Source organism: Conger conger, chromosome 13 (genome assembly GCF_963514075.1).
Source record: "Conger conger chromosome 13, fConCon1.1, whole genome shotgun sequence".
Classification (NCBI taxonomy): domain Eukaryota; kingdom Metazoa; phylum Chordata; class Actinopteri; order Anguilliformes; family Congridae; genus Conger; species Conger conger.
Genome location: NC_083772.1, coordinates 42,337,392 through 42,349,679, shown reverse-complemented (window position 1 = coordinate 42,349,679; position 12,288 = coordinate 42,337,392). Strand labels below are relative to the sequence as shown.

General features: G+C 43.4%; 1 protein-coding gene across 1 annotated transcript; it reads left to right on the top strand.

The window, feature by feature from the left end:
* The first annotated feature begins 7,204 nt into the window (after positions 1–7,204).
* On the top strand, positions 7,205–10,826 carry LOC133107886 (tripartite motif-containing protein 16-like). Its single transcript, XM_061217164.1, has 6 exons — positions 7,205–7,816; positions 8,783–8,878; positions 9,119–9,352; positions 9,519–9,678; positions 9,803–9,853; positions 10,180–10,826. Exons 1-6 carry the CDS (start codon positions 7,226–7,228, stop codon positions 10,707–10,709), a joined length of 1,662 nt encoding a protein of 553 aa, XP_061073148.1. The 5' UTR covers positions 7,205–7,225; the 3' UTR covers positions 10,710–10,826.
* The last annotated feature ends 1,462 nt before the right edge of the window (positions 10,827–12,288 follow it).

Below are 12,288 nucleotides of genomic sequence, written 5' to 3'. Positions count from 1 at the left end.
GAACCTGCACTTTTCAGGTGACAGTTTCAGGCCGTATTCTTTCAATCGGTTGAGCACTCGCATCAACCTTTCCTCATGCTCTTCCAGTGTTGAGGAGAAGACAATGAGGTCATCCAAGAAAACAAGGGCCTGCTTCAAGGTCAGCTCTCCTACACAGCACTCCATGAGCCTCTGGAATGTGCTAGGGCCATTTGTTATCCCTTGAGGCATCCTGTTGAACTCAAAGAATCCTAATGGGCAGACGAATGCAGTTTTATGCTTGTCCTTTTCCTCCATTTCAATCTGGTAGAAACCAGATTTGAGATCTAGCACTGAGAACCATTTGGATCCAGTCAACGCCGAAAAGGATTCTTCCAGATTGGGTAAGGCATATGAATCCTTCAACGTTTGGAGGTTCAATTTCCTGTAATCTATGCAGAGTCTGACATCACCATTCTTCTTCCTGATGACAATCGGCGAGGAGAAAGGTGATTCAGATTCACAGATGACTTCTGCATCAAGAAGTTGCTGGATATGATTACGCACAGCTTCTGTCCTGAGGGTGTATAGGTCTTGCCCTGTGTTTGAATGGTGTCTCGTCACTGAGGTTTATGTGGTGTTTTATTTTATCAGTGCAACCAAAGTCAAGATCATGCTGTGCAAACACTTCTGGCATGGAGTTCAATTTTTCAGTTATCCTCTCTTTCCACTCACCGGGTACTGGAGAGTTCCCAAAGTCAAACTTGAGTTTCGATTTGTAGTCAGGTTTTGTTGAGGGGTCTGAGCCAAGAGATCTGAGGGACTGAACACTCTTGATGGCATGTATCTCTACTATCAGCTTTTGGGGACAGAGTGATATCATAGTCTGACTCGTTCTTAAGAATGACTGGAATGCGGAGAGGTAGCTTAGGTAGCAGACTTGTTTGGCCATCTGTGACCAGTATGCCACCTGGTAAGGAAGCTGACTTTGGTGACTCTACCGTCACCCATTTCCCAGTGTTTGTAGTTCTGCAGCTCACTGATCCTTCAAGGACTTTGATTTGACCAGCAGCAATAGTCTCAGAGTCTCTGCTGTGCAGTTTCACTTCTCCCATACTGGAATCAACAGACTGTCTTTGTCTGACTCCAAGGGTTTTTAAGACAACTTAGTAGCCGTAAGGCAGTAACTGGTAGTTCTGAGGTGCAACGTCTACATACTGCTCATAAAGAACATCCAAAGCGTTGGTGCCTATCAACACTGATGACAGAGAGGAGCGCATATCAGGCACGATCAGGGCTAGTGTGGGCACCTCAATGTCTACCCCGAATGTGCTCATAGAGAACTTGATGGTAGCTTCAACATAGCCAAGGTAAGGGACATCCTGACCATTAGCATGAGTGGATAGGTAGATGAGACAGGTTCTCTTGGTAGAAGGAATTGGGGATTGTTGTGACTTGAGAGCCTGTATCTAATAAGCAGCTGCAACCTTTGTCACCTCTGGTCACTTGTGCAGTGCACCTAGCTCCAACTAGTCCTTTTGGCAGGGTTACTGACTGCTCTTTGGTGTGAGAGGCTGAAAACATATGGGAGGTGTGCCACTTCTGTTTGGGACATTTTGTCTGTGTTCCAGTCCCTGCTTGCCCCTCAGCAGGAACTGACTCTAGTTTAAATAGTCAGGCTTTGAGGTGCCGTTTTCAGTATCCCATGCTTGCTGCTTTTCTCTTAGCAGCTTCCTTTTTGAAGCTACCAGAGAGGGGTTTGGTTCACTGTCACACTGGGGTTTGATATGTCCATCCTCTCCACATCTGAAGCAATACCAGGGTTTTGGTCTATTGCTTGTGTTGCTCTTTACATCTCGGCCACGAGACTGCAGCTTTTGTGATGTGTCAGCTGAAGACTTTGTGATCGCTGACTTGGGAGCTTCTAGTTTGGCAGCTGGTTTGGACTCTTTCTGCTGCCTTTCAGTGTGATTCGTGTGAGCTGGGATTGTAAATCAGCTATTTGTCTTTTTAGATCTTGGATTTCAGATTTGGAAACAGGAGTCGATTGTGATGGGGTGCATTCTTCACACTGCACGCAAATGCCTTGCTAATGGGATGACACTTTCGGCTTTGAGGCATGGAGATACTGCTTCATGCGGGATGCTTTGGAGGTCTGCTTGTCTTCTGCTGTGCAGGAGAAATTCTGAAAAGGTAGGTGGGTTCTGTTTTCTTTGTTGTAGCTGCAATTCAGATATTAAGGTGTTGTCCCAGCAACAAACTGTCTTAAAAGTTGCCAGCAAAGGTCGCTTGCAACCACGCCTCCCCTCCTGAAGGTGGTGTTCAGCATCACTTGCAGCCGTTGAAGGTAAGCTGAGGGTTTCTCACCATTATCCTGCATTGTGTTAAGGTACTTTGCAAAGAGGTCATCTCCATCTTCGACAGTACTAAAAGCGGAATCCAGGTTCTCCAAATACACATTTGGAGGGGATTCAGGTGTCAGGTGCTTCACCATGTCAATAGCGGGAGACGAAAGGCTTTCAAGGAGTTTCCGTGACTTGTGTAGATCTGACTGTTTTGTGTCTTTAAGAAGAAGTTCCACATTAGAACGCCATGTCTCATAATCCACTTCATTGTTGGGTCAGGGGCAATGCCCAGAGAAGGGTCTGAGTCTAAGGGATGCATATACGTGCATAGCAGAGTCTTCATTTCTTACTATGTGCTCGACTATTACTTTCTGTACTTCAGGTGGATTGACATCGAAAAGTTTTAGAGCAGGCTGTGTCTTCTCTTTGCAGGGTGCTGGTGGTGGAGACCAGTTACACTCTGGCTGAACATGTTGCTCTGGTATATCAGGTGAGTTCACTCCCATGTCTTCGTTTGGGGTTTCAGAGTTATCCAGGTCGACAGCTTCACTACTGACGGCGGAGAGTTCTCCTTTGAGGACAGTTGCAAGGTCGTCACCAGTCTGTTTTGCTATCTCCCTTACCTCGAAGAGGTAAGTCTGTGTAGCCGTTTTGCTAGCTACAGGTACGTAGGCACTGGCTAAGGCCCTAATGTGGTAACCGGTGTCAGTTTGAGTCTGAGTGTGAAGCTTGTATGGCAACAAAGGTGAGAGTGCCTGTACAGCTGTACCATATTCATACTCTACGATCATTTCTCTGTCTGGCTCAGAGGTGTCTCCTGGGATTGTTCTTTGAATGGCGCCGAATCGCTTAAGGAAGTCATGTAGTTCCTCATCAGCTTCTGTGCCAATTATACCACTAACTATAACTGAGTTAGGGATTTTTACACTGCTCGTCTGAACTACTTCCATCTCTAGACACCATTCAAGGTCTCTGGTCTATATTGATCTGAACCACTCCTGGCTGGCTCGCCAAATTTATGCAGCACTTGTGACACTGTATAGACAGCTATAAGCCACTGGACCAGTTCTAGACTCGAAGGAGTAGTTGAGTCAATAAAATAGTAGACCAGGGACTAGAGATTTGGAATGAACAAGCCAGCAGTTTACTAAACAACAGAACTGATAATACAATACACATATACAAAATATTCACAATAAGGCAGGCAAGTGACCCTTTCACCCTCCTTGCTTATCCCTTTCCTTACTTAGAATAGGTTATTTTAGGTTTTGTTCTCAAATTAGTTTCTATCAACTAGATAGTTTCTTAAGACATTTACTTTGGTTAATAGCCTACATTTAACAGGTTAAACCCATTTACTTTAGCTATTTTCCCTTTCTGAGTTAACTCTTTTCTTGGTTTCAGGTGAACAGGTAAGTATCCTTTAAATGCCCCTTTTTAGGTTAATTGACCATTTAAAGTATTACCTTCATGGGAAAAATACAATCAAAATTCACCATTCAACTCAAATATCAATATCGTACAACATTGCTAATTTAACTCTCCAATATAAATGCAATGTCACACAGTTCCATTTGTCCCACTCTGAGAATGAGAAAAATCCACAATTCTACTGCAACAGTGATTAGCAGTAGCCTATTTTGGTAGGTCAAACCGTATGCAGGTGATCCGGTCGCTGATATATCTTTTCAATCCTTGTAGGTAAGAATTCCTTGGGTGAGGCTCGCCATCTGGTGTCCTGTGCGTGCGTGTCTTCCACGGCCACATACTGAACGAATAATCTTAGAATCTAACTCCACGTTAAAGTTCAACTTCCTGGGAAACTCTCCCGGGGGAAAAACTAGTCGTCTGTTTCAACGATCACCAACTTTGATTCGACACTGTGTCAAAGTGTCCCTGAGCAAGACACCTAACCCCCAAATGCTCCTGACGAGCTGGTCGGGGCCTTGCATGGCAGCCAATCACCGTTGGTGTGTGAGTGTGTGTATGAATGGGTGAATGGAGAAGCATCAATTGTACAGCACTTTATATAAATGCCTGCCATTTACAAGTACAATTTGCCTGTTTTCACACGCACATGCAAATGCGCGTGTCTCACGCCGAAAGCGTGAGAGTTGGCAGCTATGCTGTGGAGGCTGACCGAAGAGGTCTGGCAGGGGTGTAGGGTCTGATGATTTTTTGTAGGTAAGCTGGGGAAGACCCCTTAACTGCTTGGAAGGCTAGCACCAATGTTTTGAATTTGATGCGAGCCATCACAGGCAGCCAGTGGAGGGAAGTAAGCAGGGGGGTGACGTGAGTATTTTGGAAGGTTGAAGACCAGACAAGCTACTGCATTCTGGATAATGGAGGGGCTAATTAATAAGCTAACAATTTGCTTTGTTAGCTTATTAATTATCAATGTGAACATTCTGATTGTACGCACCAATATTTATCTGCTTTTTCTCTCTGTTGTTGCTAGTCTCGTTCCTCTCTAAGTTAAGCTAGCTGCAGCTGGGAGACGCACTCGCGAACAATTCTTCCGAATTTCTAGTTCGTATTCCGTAAATAACGCTTCCGCTCAACAACCGTTTCCTCACAAGACAGTTCGTTATCAATCCGGCAGGGAATCATCATTTTGATCCTTGTTTCTATTACTCTATCCAACCGTACAAAACTTCCTGCTCTCTACTCAGCCAGGTTTTTCTTTAGACTCGTGATACCTTAAAGGGGAAGTCAAGTTCAATTAACAAGGGATTGTCAAACCTTTCCTAACCTCACTTAAAACGTGCATGAACCCAATAGCATAAGATTTCGGCATGTTTTAAGAAAGATTATTTATTACTATGAAGTATTGTTATTTAATTCACGATGACTATTAATTATTCTATTTGAACCCTGGGTTACAGTTGCTTTATCTATAAACCCTTCTACACACTGACCTGCAGGTGGCATTATATTACAATGTATCGTTCAGTAATTAGAATAATTATTTAAACTAGGGTTTCTATCACTTTCATAATACTTTTACAATGCTAGACTTCTGCTACCTTACTTAAATGTCAGATAATTTACTGCTTATTTTTGTTTTTTTTATTTTAAACATGCTATTATTTAACAATTGTGAACACAATGTAGGATTAACTGCAGTTGTGGAGGGCTGGTGTGTATACAGGATTAACTGCAGTTCTGGAGGGTCGGTGTGTATGCAGGATTAACTGCAGTTCTGGAGGGCTAGTGTGTATGCAGGATTTTTTTACCCAGCAACACCACCAGTTACCCAGGCTCAGCTTGCTCAACAGCTAATTGGCCCTCCGAACCAGGACCAGTTCACTCGTAAATTAGACCACAATAAAATGCTACTAAACAAAAACATTAATCAGCTGCTGTTTATTTCATGAAAGGTGGCTATAAATGGCAGGCAGCTGGCGAGCCCCGCTGGGCAAACGCAAGCGTGAGTGTGTCCTGTTCTGCCCAGTCCACACTGGGGTAATTGGTGCTGTGACTTCTCCTGTCCAAAGTGCGGCCCTGTTCCCCTGACCGGAGGATACAGAACCCCACAGCGTTCGACCACGGCGGTTCCAGATGGCAGGAAAGAGGAGCATTCCCTGCCTGGGGTTTCTTTCTGTTTAGATTTTCTTTTTGGGATGTGGACCTGTGTGCCACCCTTGTATTTTTGTTTGTGTGCACATGTGTGAGTGTGTGGACTCCCCTCTCCCCGGTGCGTTGATCCCCCTGGGATGGTGGAGTGTGGGCAGGCTCAGGAGAGGGTCTGATTGTGAGCACAGAGTGGAGTGAGTGTGGAGCACGGGGGGTACTTACCAGTGTGTGGTAGTGGGTTGAGGTGCAGTGTGTGGTAGTGGGTTGAGGTGCAGTGTGTGGTAGTGGGTTGAGGTGCAGTGTGTGGTAGTGGAATGAGATGCAGTGTGTGGTGGTGTGGTGTGGGGGCTTGATTCTGGTCCCTGTGGAGGGGGGTAGCAGGGGAAGCTAGTGTGACTCCTGACCCCCTGACATTCAGTACTGTGCAGAAGTCTTAGGCACCCTAGACTTTATTATGTATCTTTTATTTTTTATTTTTTTGTGTGTGTTAGTATAAAAGAACACATTTCAGATTTCCAAATATTCATTTTCCAAAATATTTAATTCTACACAGACATTTTGGAATTTAATTTTAAAAAGTAGCATATTACTGTAAGCAATTTACTACTTTTTACATTAAAACTTGATCAAGGCTGTCTGAGATAAGAAGCAAGGTCAGAACCAAAGTCTGCAGAAGAACCGTGGCAAGTTCTCCAACATGCTTGGAACAACCTCCCTGCTGATTGTCTTAGCCAATGCTGTCCTGCAGTTCTATATCTCAGTGAAGTGATGCAGTTTTAATGGCAAAGGGTGGTCACAAAAAAATATTGATTTCATTCAGTTTTTAATTATTCTGCCAAATTATAAAAATGTCATGAAAAATGTATAGTACTTTCATTTAGGACCTTTTATTGAATTATTTTTAAAATAATCTTATCTATACAGAATGTTATATAGGTGTCTAAGACTTTTGCACAGTATTGTAAATTATTGGGCTCATGAAGTAATGAGGAGCCGAAGTTGGTCTAAAATCCAGAAACAGATACGGGCCACCTCGCCCATCCCTGCATTAGACGAAATGCTGAACAACATTTCATGGACTATGACTTGAAAAATGCCCATAGAACTCAGCTGTGGATACATTGCTTGGTAAGTGAACAAACACTCATCACCCTGTCACATGCAGGCCTGTGTTTGTGTGACATTTATGAGTAAATCTCTACTCTGCTCTTGCTCTTCAGCCTGGCCTCCGTCCAGCTCCACACCTCCTGCAACTGTGAGCAGAAACAGGAAGTTACTCCCACTCTCTCTGTTACGCAATTTATGAGAAGCGAAACTAAATTGTCTCTGTCAGAGTGGGCAGTGAAATGGCTGAAGGTGGAATTTTACTGGATCAGGACCAGTTCAGCTGTGCGATCTGTCTGGATCTGCTGAAAGACCCAGTGACTATTCCCTGTGGACACAGTTACTGTTGGGGCTGTATTAAGGGCTGCTGGAATCAAGATGATCATACTGGTGTCTACAGCTGTCCCCAGTGTAGAACGACCTTCACTCCGAGGCCTGTTTTAGGCAGAAACACTATGCTGGCTGACGTCGTGGAGAAACTGAAGAAGACAGGTCTCCAAGCTGCACCTTCTGCTCTCAGTTACGCTGGACCTGGAGACGTGGCGTGTGATGTCTGCACTGGGAGAAAGCGAAAAGCCGTCAAGTCCTGTCTGGTTTGTCTGGCATCTTACTGTGAAACTCACCTCAAACTTCACAATGAGCTCAACCCGGGAAACACACATAATATCGTCAATGCTACTGGACATCTGCAGGACAATATTTGCCCTCAACATAAAAAACTGTTGGAGATTTACTGTCATTCCGATCAGCAGTGCATCTGTCTGCTGTGTGTGATCGATGAACACAGAGGCCATGATATTGTCTCAGCTGCAGTAGCAAGGACTGAGAAACAGGTAAGAACTGGATCTCTTATGGCAGCTCTGATACTGGATATAATGGGAGAGGAACTGAGTTAATTGGGAACAGTGGGATTGTTGTCTTTTGAAAAGTTACTGAAGTAACATTTATATTATGTAACAAAATCCAAGTGCACATTATTAAAACATTATGTTACCTCTAAGTTCTGTTTCAAGAGATTTATTTGGTAAAATCTAACATAAAGTACAGTTACAGTGCAGTCCGCAAGTATCTGGACACTCGTACAATTCATATTTTAATAGCTGTAACTTATTTGAATGTAGTTGTACATTTTGATAGAGGTTGATTGAAAAGGGTTGCTCTGCCTAGCAATGAATTAAGTGGAATTGATATTTGATTCCTTTGTAAATAATTATAACATTAAATGCACTAAATTGTACATTCATAGTGAAATCTTTTAACTGTTCATGCATTTGTGTTCAGTATTCAGAGTGCTGAAGTTGAACATTAAACAAAGGTATTTTGGCAGTTAGAACTGCTGGATTGAGGAATCTTACATTTTTCACATTGTTCTCATTTCCTCAACAAAGTTGACAATGATAAAGTTAAGGCAAGTCAAATTAAGTCAAATTAAGGCAAATTAAGTCAAGTCAGCTCTCTGTGACAGCTCTGTTCACACCCCTCAGCCCCCTATTTTCTCCCTGAATGGGAATCAACATGTTTGGAGCCGCGACTTCACACAGTTCCTTTTTCTATAAACCCTTCTACACACTGACCTGCAGGTGGTATTATATTACTGCATATCATTCAAGATCACATAAATATTGAAACTATGCTTTCAATCACTTTCATTATTATTTTACAGTGAAAACCTTCTTCTACCTTACTTGCATGTCAAACAATGCAGTGCCTATTTTTAGTTTTTAGTTTTAAACATGATGCCCTTATTTAACACTTGTGAACACGATATACAATGATGTGAGAAATCAATCTATCCACAGAAGCAGCTGGGGGCGACACAGAGTAAATTCCAGCAGAGACTCCAGGAGAGAGAGAAGGAGCTGCAGGATCTGAGACAGGCTGTGCAGTCACTCAAGGTGGGTACAGACCAGAGGAGAAGACAGCTGGCTGCTGGAAGAGCCATTTCAGGGCTCAGTCAGGGCTCTCCTCCAGTCAGCCAGTGAGGAGCCCAGTGTTGGGCCACTTTCCAGCCCTGTGGGTCTCAATCCCACTGAGCCACACTGTAGGAAACAGGCTGTCTGGAGTCCCAGAAAGTGAAGCTGAGTGAAAGGGCTTTTTAAAATGTACAGCCCTCCTCTCTCTGTGTCTCCTAACAGCGCTCTGCACAGAGAGCAGTGGAGGACAGCGAAAGGATCTTTACTGAGATGATCCGCTCCATTGAGAGAAGGTGCTCTGAGGTGAAAGAGCTGATCAGAGATCAGGAGAAGGCTGAAGTGAGTCGGGCTGAAGGACTCCTGGAGCGACTGGAGCAGGAGATTGCTGAGCTGAGGAGGAGAGACGCTGAGCTGGAGCAGCTTTCACACACAGAGGATCACATCCATTTCCTCCAGGTACCATCACTGGCTCTCTGACAGTCTGCACTGTGTACCCTGTGCACACATGGTGATGTGTGTTCCTACTTCACAAAGATCTGTTCCAGGCATCGACAGAGGAATCTGTATGAACTCTGTTCTCTGTCTGTATGTATGTCTGTCTGTCTGTATGTCTATTCCACAGAGCTGTCAGTCTCTCTGTGTCCCTCCTGAACTTGGAGACTTACCCAGCATCACTGTCAGTCCACATGTCTCTTTTGAGGCTGTGAGGAAATCTGTCTCTGGACTGAAAGATCGACTTAAGGACGTCTGCAAGGTGGAACTGGCCAAAATTTCTGAATCAGGTTGTTAAACATTTAAGGAGAAAAATCTTTTTTTCCTGTTTGTATCCATCTCAGTCTAAAAATGATCCTTCGTCCTCTTCATCATTCTTCATTTCTGTGCTTTTCTCCCACTCTGTCTCTGCAGTGAAAGAAGCCCATACTGTAGAGCCCAGGACCAGAGAGGATTTCTTACAGTGTGAGTGCTCACTCTCAGCTGAGACACATACTCACACACACACACATACACAGGCACACATGTACACACACACATTCTCTTTAGAAAGAAAGATTGTATTTTCATATTACACTAAAATATAAATAGAAAAATAGAAAATTACAAAAATATTGTTTAGGTCTCCTACTCAATGATTTTGTGTCTGTTTCCGTGGAAACAGTCAAAAACATGCATGCAAACAAACATGGAAAAACTTAAATCACATCGTATAGTGTTGTAGAATGAATTACACCCAGACATTAGATGGACTTGTCCTCATATTAAATCTTATCCGTCTCCTCCATCAGATTCCTGTCAGCTCACACTGGACCCCAACACAGTGAATAAATGCCTCCATCTGTCTGAGAGGAAAAGAGAGGTGACCCGTGTGAAAGAGATCCAGTCATATCCTGTTCATCCGGAGAGATTTGAGGGGAGAGCCCAAGTGCTGTGCAGAGAGGGTGTGTCTGGATGCTGTTACTGGGAGGCTGAGTGGAGTGGGATTGATACAGTGTCAATAGCAGTGTCATATAAACAGATCAGCAGGAAAGGAAATGATAAAGACTGTATACTGGGAGGTAATGACAAGTCCTGGAGACTGACCTGCTCTCCCTCCAGGTACGCTTTCGGGCACAATGACAAGGGCACTGAAATCCCTGTTCCACCCTCCTCCAGAATCGGAGTGTACCTGGATCACAGGGCAGGAACTCTGTCCTTCTACAGTGTCTCTGACACCATGACCCTCCTGCACAGAGTCCAGACCACATTCACTCAGCCCCTCTATCCTGGGTTTGAGTTTTCTCCTGGAACCTCTGTAAAACTGTGTGATCTGGCATGAGGGGGAGAAATTCATATTCAGCAGTCATCAAATCAAAAAGGGAGACTCATACCAATACCATGAAAATTATGTAACAGAAATGTAATTTTATCATTCAAATTCATGAAATAAAAAAAATGTAAGGTCTTATATTCTTTCAGAAACATTCATTCTTTATCACAATGTTAAAAAAAGAAGCAGACATTCTTAGGAGTTTTCATAACCTGAATTTGTAACATGAAGAATTGATTAATTCCATTCATTTCGCCTCTTTTTTGTTTGAATTTCTTTGTTATTAGTTAGAATAGCACTGACTGGAGTTTTGCTTTATTTCTGTGATGTTTGCTGTGGAATGATGAATTTTTAGGTTCAGAACATAACATTGCATTGAACTGAAAACTGTTTTTTAATCCGCTTCAACATAACTATTTCCTTTAAAACCCCACGCTAACCCAACGACGGAATTTAGCGAGGGCTGAAGGTGTTGCTGAAAGAATATTAATAGGGTTAAAAATTAGTGGCCCCTATGCGGAGAGTCTAGATCAGCCAATAAATAAACCATGATACAAAGACAGGAGTACCACTCTGCCTTCCGCTCTTTACTGGTCCGGGCTGACCAAGAATCTCCACAATAGGGCCAATATATTCACCTTCATTTATCTGACTCCATTTTATAATAATAACTTAGATTAGTTATCCACATTAGGTAGATTTCTTATTGATAATTTTGACTTGATCGCTATAGGAATCCTGTACTGAGATTTACTCTCCGAACAGTCCTCTGCTGGTACCGCCGCATGTCACATCGCGCGTTATGTGCACGTCTCACAAACTGACTAGCTATCTGTAGTCATCACAGAGGTGGCAGGAATAGCTACTCTTGGGTATATCTGTTTACAGCCTAGGGACCCAAGCAGACCAACCTAGCTACGGCTGTGCTCGACATGAATGAACTATCACGCGGAGGTGAGGGATTTACCATCATAGGTCTACGGGTGCTATACGCCATGATACATTAAGCGTAAATATTCATCCTCCCTAGACCAGTTTGAGGGGGTAAACCAAGCATTCCCTGTATAACTTTGAGTGTCAGTAAGCAAAACCACACAGATCAAGTTTTAACAATTTATTTTACCAGGCAGGTTACATACACGTAATTACATACTAGTTTGAAATCAAAAAACATCACAACGGAAACCAAATTACGGAGTCTTAAAAGTCATACCTGGTAATAAAAGCAACATACGGGAGTCTGGCTACAGACACCCTGTACGTAGAAATTACGTGCACGGAGTGCACGGGAGGCTGATTGCATTCTCCCAGATTGCTTAGTTTGCTGTCCTTAAATACAAAATTTGGCCTTTGATGTTAACCCTAGAAATGGGTCACCCATCTGTAATTTGGAGCCACGCCTCCCCCGGAAGCGCAGGGGGGTTGAGGCACATGGCTTTCACTGGGACAGAGCTCCACACAGCTTCTCCTGGTTCCTGGTTGGTTATGATGTCCAGGGTTTGCTGTTGCTGAAATAAAACCATTGCACCAGTCGCACTGAAACAATCAGAATAATACCAAACATGAATATTATCTAAACTGACTTTGT